This window comes from Notamacropus eugenii, chromosome 5 (assembly GCF_028372415.1).
Source record: "Notamacropus eugenii isolate mMacEug1 chromosome 5, mMacEug1.pri_v2, whole genome shotgun sequence".
Classification (NCBI taxonomy): domain Eukaryota; kingdom Metazoa; phylum Chordata; class Mammalia; order Diprotodontia; family Macropodidae; genus Notamacropus; species Notamacropus eugenii.
The window spans coordinates 124223093-124241577 of NC_092876.1; the positions used below are offsets into that span (position 1 = coordinate 124223093).

At 41.7% G+C, this 18485-nt stretch overlaps 1 protein-coding gene across 6 annotated transcripts in view; it reads left to right on the top strand.

The window, feature by feature from the left end:
- TENM4 (teneurin transmembrane protein 4) overlaps positions 1–18485 on the top strand; it is a 1206236-nt gene that overhangs the window by 768607 nt on the left and 419144 nt on the right. For 5 of the 6 annotated variants that reach the window (XM_072610720.1, XM_072610721.1, XM_072610718.1 and 2 more), the window contains one exon: positions 5780–5989. The exons of the other annotated variant lie outside the window; for it this stretch is intronic. In XM_072610720.1, the coding sequence (XP_072466821.1) occupies positions 5780–5989 (210 nt within the window). The remainder of the gene's footprint in view (positions 1–5779; positions 5990–18485) is intronic. 6 annotated transcript variants of the gene reach the window in all.

Here is an 18485-nt window from a genome sequence, read left to right on the forward strand (position 1 = left end):
GCATCAACGTATAGCCATTATCACTGTGCTCATCATACAGATGAGGAACCTGAGATGTTAAACAACCTGATACAATTTACCCAACTTTTCTGAATCTATTTTCCTCATATCTGTTATGGGAGTGGGGGGTTGAATTATTAATTGATCTCAATCAATAAGCATTTATTAGATGTTAACCAGGCAATAGGAATTTCCCCCTTCCTCCTCCACCAGAACTGTGATGTCATTAGTATAGTAAACTCCCAGTAAGAAAGCTCCCTCTATCAATTTAGATCGCCTGCAGAGAGCGGCCTAGTGACATTGAGAGGTTAATCAATCTGCTTAAAGATCACACAGCTGGTGCGATTTGGAGGCGTGTTCCCTATCCACTGATCTACACAGTCGAGAGCACTGGGCACACACAAACGAAAGTTAACTTGGTTTTTGATACCCATGTTCCTGTAGAGTTGGTTTGCTTTATAATCCTATGTATTTTAATTTCTGCATTTAAATATGTGATTCTGAGAAGGGATCCACAGGCTTCACCACACTGCCAAAAGGGCCTATGACATGAAAAAGGTTAAGGACCCCTACAAATATTACTGCTACTGCTGGGACGACGACGACGACGACGACGACGACTACTACTACTATTACTAAATACTACTACTACTAGTACTACTACTACTACTATTACTAAATACTACTACTACTGCTACTACTACTACTACTACTACTACTACTACTACTACTACTATTACTAAATACTACTACTACTAGTAGTATTACTACTACTATTACTACTTCTTCTTCTACTGCTTCTTCTACTACTACACATTATATAACTTATATAGCACTTGATACACACTCTTTCAGTTGATCCTGACAACAACCCTGGGATGTAGGTGATATTACTACCCCCAGTTTACAGAGAAGTAAACCAAGGCTAAGAGGTTAAGTGATTTGCCCAAGGTCGCACAGATCATGAGAAATAAAAACTGTATTAAAGTTGGGTGTCTTGTCTCTCAGGTCTCCTTCTTCATACACAGAGGCTGCCTTTCTATAGCAAGATGAGTGGAAGATGGATCCTCTGTGTAAACTCTTATCTAACTCCTCTCTAATTTCTCCATCTCATTGATCAACAGGGCTGATGGTTATATGAGAAACCTTCCATTTCACCCATTTATCCCTTTCCACTCCAAAAGTTACTATTGCTGACGTGGCATCTCAAGCTTGGCCTTATCATCATTCTGCCTCCCAAGACGGCTACAGTCTCCTGCTGCCTCTGTGACCTAGGGAGTATCTTTACATCATTTCAACGTCTCCAGCATCTCTCTATTCCTTCTGTCTCTTTTTGTATTTATCAGACTTCAAGCTCTTATTACCCCTTGCATGGACAATTACAGTAACCTTCTAGTTCTCTGCTTTCAGATTCTTATTCTTCTAATTCAATCGAATCACACTCAGATAGAAATGGGGGCCACTAAACCATACGTGACGTTCTTTGACTTAGAAAACTACATGTTAACGTTATGGTCTATTATATTTTAATTTTTTGTTAAATATTTCCCAGTTAACCTAAATCTGGCTCAGGCAGTTCTGAGAAATGTTGTTGGCCTCAATGAAGCCTGCAAAATTATTTAACATCTTCGTCATAATCCATCTTACTAACCCTATCACATCTGACCATGTCACTCACCTGCTGAGGAACTTTCCATAACTCTTTATCAATTAAGAATAAAAATATCATTACCTCTGTGGTAAGGTTTGCATAGCATTTTACCTACATTATCTCATTTCATCCATACAAAAACTCCAGGGAGGTTGGCGATATTATTGTCCCCATTTTACAGAAGTGGGAACTGAATGAGATAGAAATTAAGTAACTTGCCCATGTGTAATGTTAATGGGATAATAAGATCTTCCTCACCCATCAATAGGCCTCCCATGGAGTCCATTGGAAAGAACTTGCTTAAAGAGAAGCTTGCTTAGGGGAGGCTTGCTTGTAGGAAGGCTGTTATACCTTTTGGTATTAAGTTGATTAGGCAATGAGTTGTAAGGGTTGTGATACCTTCTGGGTCTGAGAAGTATATACATACTCTAAGTTGTTTTGTTTTGTTTTTGCTTTGGGGGTTCGCTTATGAAATGGACCTTGTGATTCCTTGGTGGAGATCCTGAGTAGCCATTATGTTCAGGCCCCTCTCACCCCCAACTGCTGATGTAAAGGCTCTCTCAATCCAGTGGTGTATGTAAAGTGTATAGCAATATCGTTTTGATTCTGACAGTCAGAGCCCTGTCTGTTGGTCTTTATGCTAATTTCTCTGCTTGTATTTTCTCTGATGTTCAGGGTGCTGACTTTTCCCCTGAACTAGTGAATGTAGTTAAAGAAGATTGCAGACCCCTTAAAAGTTGCTTTCCTTTAAGAAAAGCAGATCCTAGGGGCAATTAGAATGCTTGGTGTTTGGGGGGGAGGGGATAAAAGGGGAGAAAATTTGGAACCCAAAATTTTGTTAAAATGAATGTCAAATAAATAAATAAATAAATTTTAAAAAATAAAAATTAAAAAAAATTAAAAAAAAAGAAAAGCAGATCCAAGAACGTGTGCAAGCAGGTCATCCTGGGTATGTTAGGGTACTTGCTACTATACCATGGTTGTTCTTCAGTTGTTTTAGTCGTGTCTGATTCTTTGTGACCCCATTTGGGGTTTTCTTGGCAAAGATACCAGAGTGGTTTGCCATTTCCTTCTCTAGCTCATTTTATAGAGGAGGAACAGAGGCAAACTGGGTGAAGTAACTTGTCTAGGGTCACACAGCTAGTAAGTCACACAGAGGCCACATTTAAACTTATTGAACAGATTTGCCCATAGTTACTTAGCTAATAAATGTTTACGGTCATATTTGAACTCATGTCTTTCTTATTCTAAGTCTAGAGCTCTATACATGGTGCCACTTAGCTCTCCCTTTGTTTTGGACTACAGAAAAAAGTCCAAATTGACATTCATTAACTCCACTGTAGCACCATCTCTTTAGTCTTATACAACTCTCCTTCAAATAAGTTATATTCTAGCCAAATGTCTGTTTTCCCTTTCCCTAAATTAATCTCTCATTTTTCTTCTTCATCTTTGCTTGTTACCATTGGAATATATTCCCCTTACATCACCACCAGTTGAAAGCCTCTCTCACTCACCAGGTGAAATCTATACTCCCAACCTTCCTCACCATTTCCTTCCATTGAAGTCTCTTCCTTTCTTTGAGGCCCAACTCAGATGCCATTTCTTCCATGGAGCTTTCCATCATCTCTCCTAAATAAAAATGATGTCTCCCTCCTCAGCTGTCCCATGTACTTTGCTTGGTCTTCATTTTTAGACTTCTCTTAATCTCTCTTATATTTCTTTTATTTATTTATGTGTGTTTCCCCTCCATTAGATCTTAAGCTCCTTGAGGACTGGGCCTGGGTCACAACATTCTTTCTATCCTCAGGGTCAAGCATGGTACTATATATAGGGTAAGAACTTAAATAGTTTTCTGAGTTATTATATATTCTAATGGTATTATATCCCCACTTTGCCAAACACTATTTTTGAAAAGATCACTGAAAATATTTAGTGGAGTATGCCTGCAATTTTTTTTTCATTTATCAAGCAATTTTTCTCTTCCTTTCACCTTTCTCCATTGAAATGAAAAAGAAAAGAAAAGAAAAAAGCTCTTGTAGCAAATGTCCACAGTCAAAACAAATTTCTATATTGGTCTATATTAATATATTTCTTTATTGCCTTTATATTAAAAAAAAAAAGGTGCACATCTCTTTCTGCATATTGAGTCTGTCCCCACTCTGTTCAGGAAGTGGATAACATTCTTCATCATCGATCCTCTTGGAATCAGATTTGCTTACTTCTTTCAAAATTGGTCATTTTTACATTGTTATTGTTAGAGTATTAATTATTCTCGATTCTGCTCACTTCACTCAGTGTCAGTTCATACAAATCTTCATGCATGTAAATATTTATGAACCTCCCCATTAGATTATAAACTCCATGAGAGCAGGGAACTCTGTCCTATTTATTTTTTAATCCCCTGTACGAAGCTCAAGGCCTTGGACATAGAAGGCACTCAGGGAAAAGTTATTGAGTTTCATTGCTCAAGATGCATTCAGTGATTCTGAAAATATTCATATTTTTAATGGTATCCCACATTTTCTCTTTCACAAAGAATTTTCCTCATAACAGCCCAATATGGTAGGTTGTACAAGTCTCATTTCCCTATTTCACAAAGAAACCAAGACTTAGAGGGCATGAGTAACTTGCCAAAAGTCAAGCAGCTGTTAAATGCCAGAGCTAAAACTTGATCTTAGATTTTCCTTAATGCAAGTCCATGATGCCATGCATCCTTTCTGAAAGACAGGCTGTGGTATGGCTAGATGAGGAGGATGACATAGGAATTATGTCCTACATACAACCTAGCAGCATTTGGTGACTATGAACTGAATGGGAGCTAAAGGTTGAGTGAATCACACACACACAAAAATCCTTAATATTTAGCAGCTGCTGGTATTCTCATTCTTCCTTCTCCTTCCCATATTATCCCTACTCCCTGACCTCCCACCTGCCAAATTTATTGGATTCTACAGAAGGACATTTGGAGTGTGTTAAAATTTCTAAGATCAGGTCTTGTCAAATTCTGGATGCAGTTGGCTGAATTTAAACAAACCAAAACAAATCAGTATTTCAGAAGAGGGCATAAACAACTAAGCCCTCATGGTCAGACGGTATGCATTGTCTTGTACTATGTCCCTTTTTTTATATGTTTGTGCTTATGTCCTGTTTTGGGTGATGTATTGCACATTTTGGAATGTCAGCCTTGGGTATAAATTGCAGGGTTTTCTGTCTATGCCTCTAAGTGCTGCCTTTAAATTGGGTGTCCCAGAGAATGAGGGTTTTGGTCACAGAATCATAGTGTTAAAGATGGAATGAACCTTCAAATGTAGATATAGGGGAGGAAGAGACATTAGAAAAAGGAATATTAGAGGCAGAAGGGACATTAGGGTATGGAATCTTAGTGATGGAAGAGATATTGGAACACAGAATGCTAGCGTTGGGACATAGAGCATTAGGGTTGGGAGGGATCCCCAGACATAGAACGTTAGGGCGGGGAGGGATCTTAGAACATATATTGTCAGAGGGACTTTAGAGCACAGAATGCTATAGAATGATGTTACATTGTTAGAGCTAGGAGGGAACTTAGAGCATAAATTGTGAGCTTAGAAGTCAGAATGTCAGAGTCGGGAGGATCCTCAGAGCATAGAATCTTAGAGCTAAAAGAGGGACCTTACAGAACACAGAAGGTTAGAACGGGGGAAGGAAGTGTACAATTCAGAATCTCGAGGCTGGAAGAAACTTTAGAGAAAGTTTAGTCCAAGCTCCTCCTTCTGTAGATGACGAGCCTGCTTTTAGGCGTGTCAGATCTCAACGATCCCCCAAGCATCAGACCTGAGATGGCAGCGGGCGAGGCTCCCGCCTGCCCAGTTTGCCCGTGGGCTCGGCAGCGCCCTGGTCCCCAGACGGGTAGCGTGTGCATCCCCTCACTCTGCGCTCCCAAGGTGCCTGCAGAGTCTGCACCAGCCCCTGCGAGCAGACGGGCACGGACCCCGACATGTGCAGTGCATCTCCTTTAAGAAGCCCCCGTGTCGTGGATGCATGTTTCACCCCGATTGCCCGCACTCCTCCCCGCTCCCCTCCTCCGCCCCCCGTGTGTTCCCTAAAAGTATTTTATTTTCTGTCTGTGTTTGTGCTTGTGGTCCGCAGGTCGTCCCTTGCATTGTTCATCTGCTTCATCCACCCCTATGGAGCAGTCCCCTTCCCCACCCCCTTCCCCACCGGCCAATGAGAGCCAGAGGAGGTTGCTAGGCAACGGTGTGGCCCAGCCAACCCAGGACTCTGACTCTGAGGAAGAGTTTGTCCCTAATTCATTCTTAGTTAAAAGTGGCTCCGCGAACCTCTGCGTCCCCGCCAATGGTAAGTCACTCTCTCTCTTTCTTGTCCTAACTTGGTTCTGTCTTTGTCCCCCCTCCCGCAAGGTGCGTGGCGGGGCGGGGAGGCGGGGAGGCGGGTTGCATGGAGGAGGTGACCACGATGCGTGGGCTCGGATGCGGGATTTGCCATGTGGTGTGTTTGTGGAGGGGTCCTGGCGCATCCGCTGCCCCAGCTCTGCAGTTTCTCCTCCGCTCCTATACGTCCAAGGGTACAAAGAGCCCTCTGAGTCTAGGGGACTTGGATCGATTGGGTTTTTGTTTTAAAGAAACGGGAAAAAAAGTTCCAGCCGCGGTAACTCTAGCCCCGAAGTCTACACTGAGAGTTCCCGGGCTGGGAGCATCCTGCGGCGCTGGGTAGGGGAATGCCCTGACCACTTAGAAGTCAGTGCCTGTTGCCCAGAAACACTGCCCGGTAAACCGCGGGGCCGCAGAAGCCACCTTTGGCTAAGCTGCTTGTCTGCACAGAAACCCTCGCAAGTTTGCACAATGAGGCACTGTGCCTTGAAATCATGGTAAAGGTGAAAGAGAACTCCGGAGTCGAACTTGGGAGACACCGAGCAAGTCAGTTAAGAGCTCAGAGCCTCAGTTTCCCTCACCTGTAAAACGAAGGGAATTGAACTGAATGATCTTGAAGGCCCCACTTTTTATCTCTGCAATGTTGGCTCTGTGAGATAATGTTGGAAAAGGGCTGGACTGACCTGGATCTGGCTTCCAGAGTGGTTGTGCAGGTATAGGGCTGTGCCTCAGTTTCCTTATTTCTAAAATGAAAGAGCCAGACTTTGTGACCACAGAGGTCCTTTCCAACTCTAAAGTCCAGTGACTGTGAGAAAGACAGTATCCTAGGCTCTGTGAGTCTTACAGTCATTTTTTCTTCTTTCTCACCTAAGGGAAAATATAGATTACAAAAATGGAATTAAGGATGTTTGGTAGAAAATCCATGTTATAAAATGAGCTGCTTGACGTGGCTTTTTTTGCATCTTCTCCTTTTAGCACTGGACTTTGTACAGAAGAGGTGTTTAATAATTGTTCATTTAAATGCAACCTGCTTGCCTGGTTATGTTCCCCAATTTGTGGCAGGAAATAGCCCAGAAGGGGTCTGGATCTTTAAGGGCTCAAGAGACTGATGGAGAAAAGATTCAGGAGAGCTGTTGGTAGAGGCACCTGGGAGGTGGACTGTGATCCCCAACTGAGCAGGAGGGACAAGAAGCTGGAAGAAGGTGGGAAAAATCAGGCTCTTTCCCAATTAAAGTGTTAAGCGATCCAGGGGATGCCTTCTTCCCCTCCTCCCATTTTCTGGAGACCTAGGGCAATAAACCTGGGAAAAGTTGTTGACTACCACGTGTTAGATTCATCAAGTGGCTCATTACCTGCATCAGGGTAAACATCAACCCAGCCTTGGCCAAGTTGGTTCCCCCACTCCCAGCCTGAGTGAATCAGCTGCAGCCCCACTGATTTATAGAGGAGGTGAAACCATTAGTATGAGCTGGCCCCTGAAGGTGTAATCAAAATAACTCATGGCTGCTTCTAGATGCAGATCCCTTTCCCCCCAGTTCTCCACCTCTCCCCGCCCCCTGCCCCCAAGCCTTCATGGGCTCTTTTTCCTCCTTAGAACATGAAGAAGAAACTTTGACATTTAATGCATTTTAAAACTTCCTTTGGTGACTCTCAAGTGTTTAGTATAGTGAAAACAAGCTTGCCTGCGGGGTCCTTTCAGAGAAGTAGGCTAAGATGGTCCTGCTGTGGCAGAGGCAGGGGGAATGAGAAGGTCGAATTCTCCTAGGGAAATGCAAATGTTGCTTTATATCACTATGGCCTGAAGTTGTGGGTCCAACCCAAGTCCCTGCTTAAGACCAAGATGCCTTAAGGTATTCACTAACTTTACTACTTAGTCACTTCTTGGTAGGTTCAAAGGAGATGGTGAGAAGTTCAAAGAGCCTTGGATGGTGTTCACACCTCCCTAGGCTAGTAGCTATGGAAGTTGTCTTGGATCCTGTTCTTTCTGGGTCCAAATCTCATCTGGGACACACTGGATTAGCTATATGACCCTAGGCAAGTCATTTAACCTTTGAGAGCTCTATGAAACTAAGTTTGCTGTTGCAGAGAAGGTACACACTAGCCTTGGTAGAAGGGACTTCCTCTTGGGAGTTCCTATACCAGTGAAATCACAGGTTCATTCAGCCCCATCCCCTAGCACCTAGAAAATTACTTTGCATATGGCAGGCTCTTGATAAATGTATAAATTAACTTAGACTCAGACTGGAGTCTTAAACCAATTTTTCTGGCTGTGTGACCCAAGGTAAGTCACATTTCACTCCCTGGGCCTCACTATCCTTATCTGTAAAATGAGAAAGTTTTTCAGATCCCTTCCAAGTTCAAAAAACTTATGGTTTTTTATGTGAGATGTGTTTAAATCCTAACTGCCAAAATAACCTTTTAAAGATGACTGTGTTATACATACACACACACACACACACACACACACACATACACATACATACACATATAAAATTTTTTTTGTGGTTCAGCTAGGAATAAATATACCCAGAAGGTTAAAAAAGAGAGAGATTAAAAACCTTAATCTCTCCCTTTGCTAATTAACTGAGAAGCAGCAAAAGCATTGTTCAGTCTTCAGTGAGTAGATGACATTACTGCATTATTGATGTGTAGGGAAGTTAGTGAGACTTTGAGTTGGCTCATAGGCTGCCGGCTTATTTATTCTGCTTTCTGCCAGTGACTGGCTCTCTGCTGCTGCGGTTTGTAGACACTTTGCATTCCCAGAGGGGCACCTTTCTTTGTGTGTAAAATTCTGCAGGTTAGTAATCAATATGTCCCACACCTAGACATAGTGTCTGGGCTCCCATTTGCTGAGTGACTTTGATTCTTCCTAAGGAGAGATGCAGGTGAGTAAGGTTCACTACCCTCCTGTGACTGGTTCTGGGATGGCACTCTTGCTCTAAGCAAAAATCAGAACAAAGTAACAGCAATCCCCACATTCACAAAAACGCCACAAGTCACCTGTGCAGGCCCTTAGAATTTATTCAGCTTCGTTTCTGCCAAGAACTTGAGAGTAGTAGATGAATGGGAGTGGGGGAAGGGGGGGAAGTAGTGCACAAATAGGTTAAATGTACCTTATTCTTGCCCCCCAAATTTCCAAGAATAAGAGAGCTTTCCTAATGATTTCTCTAAAGGGATTTATCATAGATTTAGGACTGAAAGGGACCTTAGATTCCAGCCCCCCCCCCTCCCCTTTTATACATGAAGACTGAGAATGTAAGATCCTTGAGAACTGGGATTGATTCATTCTCTGTATTCAGATCCCCTGCATCTAGCATGGTGCTAAACCCATAGGAGGATCTTATTAAATGCTTCTTGGTACTAGACTGAGGCCCAGAAAATTTTAAATAGTTTGCCAAAACCATTCAAGGACTAAGCAGCAAAGTTTGAATTCAAATTCAGTTTTCTTTTCACTAATACAGTTTTCTCCTCTAAGGGCCTGATTCTTTTAGACTTAGATTAACCACTGTTATTGGTTTAAAAACACACACATAGACACACACACAAACATTTATCTAGTCCTTTATGCTTTACAGAGTCCTGTCCTCAGAGATACTCTCTGTGTGACCTTACCCTATTTAGTCCTGTTTGCTCATCTTTGAGAGCGTTGGACCAGGTGACCAGAAAGGTTTCCTCTCCCTTTAGAACCCTATGACACACACTCCTTCAGGCATTATTAGCCCAATTTTACAAATGAAACTCAGATGTTAAGTGACTTGCCTAGGGTCATACATCTTCTACCCAGTGTCAAGGACAGCTACTCAGTGAAAACCAGTAAAAGTTCTTTTTGTTTAAAATGAAGTTTAATACAGATGGAAGCCTCTTTTTCTCTGACTGCCCAAGAGGCTGCCTCAGTATCAGCGCTGCCTGAGAATGACTTCCAAAAGGATTTGTGTTGTACTTTTTAATTAATCCCTCCTAGGCTTTCTTTCCACAGCTGTGTAAACTCAGTCTTACAGGAGTCAATCCAAAGTAAGTAACACCCAGAGAGCAGCACCGCCGTTGTGAGTCCCCGTGTAAATTGCAAGGAAGATGCAGGGGGCCTTGCAAATCAGGCCACTGTATCTTCAGAAATGGAAAACATAGCTCCCCCTTATATCTGCTCATGCCCAAAAGAAAATCATATAGAAATCTCCGGGCTAGAAAAATATTTAGATAAAATTTCACGTAGGAGTATTTGAAAAGCCAAGAAAGTAGTTAGAATCGAAGGTGGGTTGGCATCTGCTTACTTCAGGACCTCTTTTCATTGAGAAAATATTTATAAAAAGCATGCAAAAAGCACTTAGCAAAGTCCCCAGCACATAGTAGGCAATATGTAACATTCCCTTCTCTTACCTTTCCCTTATGTCAGAGCCCTGGACCTTGACTCTTGAATCAGAGGTTCTACTCCCAGTTAAGTTTTGGGTCCTTGTGATGGTCACATCCCTTCAGGGCTTCAGTTTCCTAATTTATGGTATGGTAGGAGTAAGCTTTCCAAGACTTGCCTCACTAGGCTGCTGGACAAAAGCATTTTTTAAGTTGTGAGGCAACTAGAAAAATGCTTCAGTTTTTATTATTATTAATGAAATCGTGATCTAAATCCCTCTGTATCATAACAAAAACTTTCATGCATTGTCTTGGGTAAAGAGTTAATTTTTACATGTATTATATTTTTGCTGGGGACTGGTGTGGAAACTCTCTTTGCCAAAGCAATATTAGTAAGTATATTTTATAATATCACAGAGCTGCCTGGAGCATTTAAAGGTTAAGAGGGACTTGGTCAGAGTCATCCAACTAGTGTCAGAAGTATCCGAAGGTCTTGACTCTGAGCTCAGGATGCTGCCTTTTCATTTTTCATAAAAGTAGGAAAAGTGGTTTTTTTGTCTAGATCAATAATTTCATAGGTGTAGAGAACTTCTGGTGAAGAACTCCCTTCTACCAATGTACCTCAGCACCTGCATTAGAATTTGTAATCTTAATTGTGAGAAGTTAAATACCATTATCAGGATTATAGAGTCAGTCTTTGTCAGAGGACTTGAAGACTTGAACCCAGCTTTTCTTCCGACTCCAAAGTGACCTAGCACAAACACATTCTCATTCTCTCTCTCTCTCTCTCTCTCTCTCTCTCTCTCTCTCTCTCTCTCTCTCTCTCTCTCCCTCCCTCCCTCCGTCCTTCTCTTTCTTCTCTCTCCTCTCTCCCTCCTCCTCTTTTTCTTTCTTTTCCTCCCTCTCTCCCCATTCTTTCTCTCTATTTCTCTCCCCTCTCTCCCCCTCCTTCTCTCTCCCCTCTTCACGTTTCCCCCCTCATGACATGCTGCCTTTTAGTAACAGTAATAATAAAACATGTATATAGGACTTTATTTGATGAAGAAAAAATGTTTGGGGCATTGAAACATAGACAAGTAGGTTCATCAGAAGCCATGTTACCAGTGAAAGATTTTTTTATGACCGTAGCACTACTGGCTAAAGCTAGGAAGGGTTTCCATCTTCCTTTGGGGAGAGGCTGGCCACCATGATAAAGTCACAAATCCTTAGAATGTTGGAGTAAAGAGTTGACCATAGCAATTCATAAAACCATCTTGGGCATGGAGGTACCTGCCATCTCCTGACTTTAAGTCCAGAACCTTTTCCACTATGTTCTAGTTTCTTCTCAATGAAAACATGAAATTGTGCATCCTTTGAAGTTTAGAGTTTTTTGTTTTTTTAATGGATGACCTTACCTAACAAAGAAATATTAGGAGCTTCCCTTTTTGGAAGGTCCTTGGGAATGAGTTTCCAGCTTTGAGCATTCTGTTGGCCACAGGCATTCCAGAGAATGGGGCATGGACTGGGCTTACAGAAAGTGATTAACAGAAAGAGAGATTTTCCTAGAAAGTTACAGTGTTCTAAGTATTAACCAGGAGAGTATGAGCTAAGTTTTAGGAAATGCTTTCCGACAGACTTACAGAGGTGATGGAATGGTCTTCCACAGTTAATTTCCTTAATTCAGCATGGGGCTTCTGGCTTCCATTTTTCATTTCACAGGTTGGTCCAAGGATGATGATTGGTCAGTGTCACCTTGGCTTCTCATCAGTTTTATTCAAGTTCTCATGCCTTACCATCCAGAGCTCTAAATGGTTGGGATTTTATTATTTGAGGGTGAGGGGAAGTGTTTATTCTCTTGTTTTAGAAGGGAAATGTTTCTATTTATCTTAGACTCTTTCAGTAATCATAAGTCATAGCAGAATCATCATTCATTCTTCTAACACTTTACAGTTGACAAAGCAGACTCCTCCTGGCACCTTGCCCAGGATGGTTAGAAGTGTAAGAGGATACTAACCCATTACCCTCATTTTACTAATGGGAAAACTTTAAGAGGAGGGGAAATGATTTGCCTAAAGTCATCAAAGTAAGTAATAGAGTCAGTATTCAACCTCAGAACTTCAGATCTAATTCCAATGTTCTTTACCCTATGCCAAGAAGCCTTTCTCAAAACCACTTCTCTCTATAATCCTAAAGCTTAAAAACATCTTAATAAGATTTGAAAAAAGGTTGGGGGGAAGGTAGAATGTTGTTGCCTGAGGAGGAAACATGCCCTTTGCAGATGTTGGTCTTTTGGGACATAGCCCTTTTCACCCCATACTAGTTATGACTCTGAGTGTGGTACTGTGGGAAGAACACTAGACATGGAGAAAAGAAACTTGGGTTCAGATCCTACCTTGGTCACTAAATAGCTTTGCCCCCCTAGGAAAGACCTTTAATTTCTCTTGGCTTCAGTTTCCTCATCTATAAAAGGGGATGGAGCTGTAACATAATGACTGTTCCTTTCTGAAAAGATTGTCAGGAGAAAAGCATTTGGAACACCTTAGAAATGTGAATTATTGTAAGTTCGTTGAAGCCATATTGCTGTAAAAATCTCAGACGCTTTTATTACTTACTAGGTTCTGCAGGAGGAAAGTGTGGCAATGTGGCAGGTAAATTTTCCAGTTGTTTTCTAATTTATGCATCTTCTCATTCTCCAGGTCAGAAGTACTATGTTGATAAAAGTAGACCCAGGAGCTAGAGTTTTGAGACTGGGCTCCACCTATTAGCACCCGTGTGACTTTTCTAGGAGAGTTAAATCTGTCCTTGAATGAATTCAATTCAATATTGTAAACATTATTATAGAGTGAGAGCACTGATCTTAAAGTGATATAATAGGCATTCAGTAAGTACTTGATTGATTGGACCTAGGTTTGAATCCCAGGCCTTCTCAGTATCCATGTGACAAATCATGTAACTGCTCTATGATGCAGTTTCCTGATTTGTAAAATAAAAGGACTGGATGCTTGCTAAGACCCCTTCTGATTCTAAATCTAGGATGTGGATGAGATATTCTGGTAATGCAAAGAGCTTGCCACATGGTAAGCATTTACTTAATAAGTGGTTTTTCATTTATTCTGTTCTGACAGTGAGGGCCAGTTTCTTCTCCATAATGAGTTCTTCCAGAAGCTAGATTTTTGTCTCTAAAGGAGGATACAGATAATCACATCTTTCTTTTGAGATGTGTTGCCCACAGCACACCCTTAAATGTTGGTCTTTTGTCCTCACTTCTACCCAAGAACTGTGATCAACAGACCATGACTTCTGCTGTCACCGGTCTCCTGAGGCCTCAGTGGCACAGCTGGACAGGGGCCTGGCTGCTGCTCCATGCCCCAGAACCATTCAAGCAAATCAGCCCCAGTGCCTCTAACCTGAGAGCAAAAGATATTAGCATCCTAGGCCTTATAAATCCATCCTGTATCCTGAGACATAGTCAGGAAGCATCCAGACCTCTTGTGCTCTCAGCCCAAGGCAAGCAGACATGAGGGCTGACGACCAGAATTTGACAACCAGTGGTGATACCTGTTGTGCTGTCTGACTGTGGACCCAGTCCCTTGACTTCTCTGACCCTCTGCTTCTCTCATCTGTTAAAGGAGGAAAATTGTATGTATCCTATAGAAATGAAGAGATTTTTATAAGGAAGGCACCACCTATATATGAACAATTTTTATAAGTAGCATTTTGGATTATTGTATCTCATCCACATTTATGTAGAGTTGGAAGAGACTTTATAGGCCCTCTTGTCTAACCTCCTCATTTTACAGATAAGGAAACTGAGATCCAGAGATGTTAAGGTGACTTTCCCAAGGACCCAGGATCATTAGCCAGGATTTGAATCCTATGGTTCCAAATCTAGCACTCTCTCCACTCTGCCATACTGCTCTCTCTCATGGCATATGATATTTAAATTTTGAAAGACTTTTTCATTCTATATAATTCTTATGTTTCCTAATAAATTCTAAATAGAGTCAACAAGTCAAGTCAGCAAGCATTTATTAAGTCCTTTCTGTATGTCAGCACTGTGCTTAACTCTGAGAATACAAACAATGAAGAATGAATAAAGAAATGCCCCCAAGAAGCTTAGGATCCATAAGGGGATGGTAACATTAAAGGGACTGAATGCTTAAAAGGGTGAGGGAAAGGGGATCCTGGGAATGAAAGCACCTGCCTTGGGGACTTTGTAGAGGACATCCAGCCAGAGAGTAGGAATTCAGCCTGGAGAGGAATGAAGACATGGTGGATGGGACTGGACCTAAAATGAGGTTATGGGAGGAATCAGCCAACCAGAGGAGGAGATGCCACAGGGATGGAAGTAGTTTGGGGGAAGGGCAGAGTGAGTTTCCAGAGTGAAGGACTTTCTGGAACTTTACAGAGAAATTCCAACAGAGTCAGTACAGAGGACATCACAGAGGACCTGTTCAATGAGACGGAATTCTTCCCCTAAGCTTGCTTCAATTCTCAGATATAGACACCACCTAGTTATTCTCTTGCCTTCTTGGTTCAGTATCAGCCCATTTGCTTCTAGCATGCAAGTCATCATCGGTACCAGCTGCAGCCTACTTACATTCACCATGTATTTTTTTTTCCAATGATCTTTCATTATTTGCAACATTCATTGTTCTAAGATAATGCTGTTCCATGATTTGCAGTCCTAGAGCACCATTGCAAATATATCCATGCTAAATAGATGGGCTTTTGTAGCAAGCAGGCAGCAACAGGGGATAGCAGAAAGCAAGACAGTTTCCCCAATACATTCTGATCTCCATCTTGCTCAGTTCCAGGTCCTATTCATGATCCATCCACAGGGCTTGTCCAGTATATACAGTATTGACCGACTAATTAGTCACATGATAATTCACATCTGTAATCATAAAGGGCCTTCACATACTTTATCTCATCCAGTTCTCACAACAGCTCTTGAGGTAGTTTTGGGGAATTATTGTTATTTTCCCCTTTTACTGGTGAGAGGCAATTCAGTATGATGGTCTAGGGGGCTGGCCTTGGAAAGCCTGGGTTCAAGTTCTGTGTCTGATATATATGGGCTGTGAGAATCTGAGCAAGTCACAGAATCTCCCAGTGCCCACATCCATCTCTTAACACTATACATTACAGAGGAATTGCCATTCTTGGTGGAAAGGGCACAAAGGAATTCCCTTTCCAGATTATTTCCCATGTAGATAAACTTAGATGTTGAGACCTACCACCCCCTAAATTAAAAAAAAAAACAAGAAAGCAAAAGAGACAGGTTGGGGTTTGATGCCCCCAAAGAGACAAATTGAACTTGGGATTACACAATTTGAAATGTTGGGGTCCTATTCCAAGTTTTCTGACTCCAAGCAGAGTGTTTTACCACTAAAATCAGCTGCCTGAAGGGGATAGATTCTATTGAACTGGTTTTGCATGAATTTATTACCTTCATCATTAAGAGAAAAGTTAGGAAGAAGGGAAATATGAATTAACTTTTGGATGTGTTGAGTTTGTGATGTCCGTGGGACATCCAGTTCAAGATGACCAAAAAATAATTGGTGATATGTAGTAGTCGGTAAGGAGAGAGACAATAGCTAGATTTATAGATATGGAAATCATCTGCATAAAGATAATAGTTGAACCCCTTGATGTACCTGCTGATCAGATCACCAAATGAGATAACGTACAGCAAAAAGAGAAGAGGGCCCAAGACAGAGCCTTGGGGGACACCCACGGTTAATCCATGGATGACGAATCTGCAAAAATAGAAGCAATCAGATAAGAGAAGAACCAGAAAACACAGAAGAAAGAGTAACCAGGAGAAGAATGTGATCGCCTGTGTCAGATGTTGCATAGAGGTCAAGAATTTCAGGAAAGGTAAACACAAGGAATGTTATCAAGAGGAAGGGTCTTTATTTCCTCTCTGATTTTCTTGTGGCTTCCCTATCAGGAGGATTAGAAAAATGAAATGATATGCCATTAAAATCACCTTGTGGTTGAATACTTTGCTGGTGACAGCTTCTTGCCATCAGTAAGCTTATAGGCAAATAACTAATACAAATGGTAATATAAGAGAGGAAGAGGACTCTCTAAGTCTTTGATGAAGAAGGGGTCATGTGCTTCCCATTTCCTGAGTGAATATGTCAACTACCAGGGTTATTGTTGATCAATCATTTCATTCATGTCTGACTAAATAACTCCACTTGGGGTTTTCTTGGCAAAGATACTGGAGTAGTTTGCCATTTCCTTCTCCTTACAGATGAGGAAACTGAGGCAAAGAGGGTTAAGTGACTTGCCCAGGGTCACACAGCTGTGTGACCAGTATCTGAGACCAGATTGGAACTTGGGAAGACAAGTTTTCCTGACTCCAGGCCTGGTGCTGTATCCGCTGTGCTACTTAGATGTCCAGCAGCAATCACTGCTAATAAGTATGGTTTAATGGGAAAGAATTCTAGGTGTGAGTGCCTGCAGACCGATCTTTTGGTCCTGGCCCTATAACTAATTTGCTATTTGGACTTGGGCAATTCATTTCCCCTCTCTGGGCCTCAGTTCCCTCCGCAAAATAAGATTAGATAAAGCTGCAGTTCCTAATGTTTTCTAGTAGGGGAGAATCTTGTTTCAGCCTAAAAGAAAAAAATCCTGATCTTCTTGTAAGAGAATGGTTATACTATGTGCAGATAAGCATGATACACAATGAGAAAAAAAACTTCTGTATATTCATTAATGCTTCACAAGAGCACCTAAGAGATGCTGTGATGTATTGATATTAGAGGATAGTTTCATCCTTGGAGTCAGGAACCCCTAGACTAAGTCCTGCTTTAGATACATACATGCTAGCTTTGTGATCACAGGCAAGTTGCTTAGATGGATGAAATCATCCAAGAGGTCTGGTAGAAGTGGTAGTGGGAGGATCTCCTCTATCTGGAGGAGGCAGCCCATATACAATAAAAAAGGAATAAATTTTATGTGGGGCCTAGTAGGTATTCCTTTTACACCATGGCAATATTTAGTGCATTTATTTATGACTCAAAATTGCTGAGATTTGAGAACCACTGAGTTAGAGAATAGATAAAGCACCTTCCACCTCTAACATTCCCTGTTTCAAGGTTCATTCCAGCTCCCCTGTTCTCTGCCCTAAGGTCCCTTTCTGCTCTCAAGTTCTATCTTCTGAGATCCCTCTCAGATCTGGCGTGTTCTGTTCTAAGGTCCCGTCTGGCATTCTTTGCTCTAAGGTCTTTCTCAGTCCTGATATTCTATGTTCTAAGGTCCTTCTAGTATCATTCTTTGTTCCAAGGTCCCCTCCAGATCTGGGATGTTTTGTTCCTGGGTCCTTCCTAGCTCTTGTATTCTATGCTCTAAGGTCCCTTCCAGCCACAAACTAGCCTGTTAATCCTTTCTGTGCCTAGTTCTTTGTGTGTGGTGCATGGTGCTTTGAGGTGTGCCACTGAGGCTATGCAGGCTACCAAAGTGACTGGTTAATTGCTCCCCAATTTTAACAGGGAAACCATCTGGCTTCCTCATCCCTTCTCTGAATTACTCTTATTTATGTAGGTGCTTTGGATTAAACAACTAGAAAAACATTCCCCTTGCATTTACAATCTTCTGTGACCAAGGTGGGAACACAAACAGAAACTCACTTACAGGGAGTGTGGAGCTGGCTGGTCTTGGGAAGTCTGAAGTCCTGCTCCTCTCCTACCTCACTGGATAACTTGGGGAAGATCCCCTAATTTCCCCCAGCCTCCATTTCCTCATCTTTAAAATGACTGGGTTGGGACAAAAGGATCCTTTTTACATTTGTCCATGAGCTTTTTAAAAAAAATGTTTTGTTAACTCAGTGTCAATATAATTGTTTTCCTTCGTAGTCCTATGTATTTTATGCAATTAAAATTTGATTCTGAAAAGGGGTTGTTAGGCTCTGCTAAAGTGCTAGAGGGTTCCATTACAAGTGATCTAGGCTCCCTAGATTAGAGCATCTCAAAGTTCTCTTTCAGCTCTGACATTTTGAAAAGGCTCTTCTGAGTGTTGACATACTAAAAGTGCCTTCTATTTCTACATTCAATGGCCTTTTCCACTTGACTATTCTGTATTCCAAAGCTTCTGTTCCTTCTAACATTTTACATTCTGTGCTCTAATGTTCT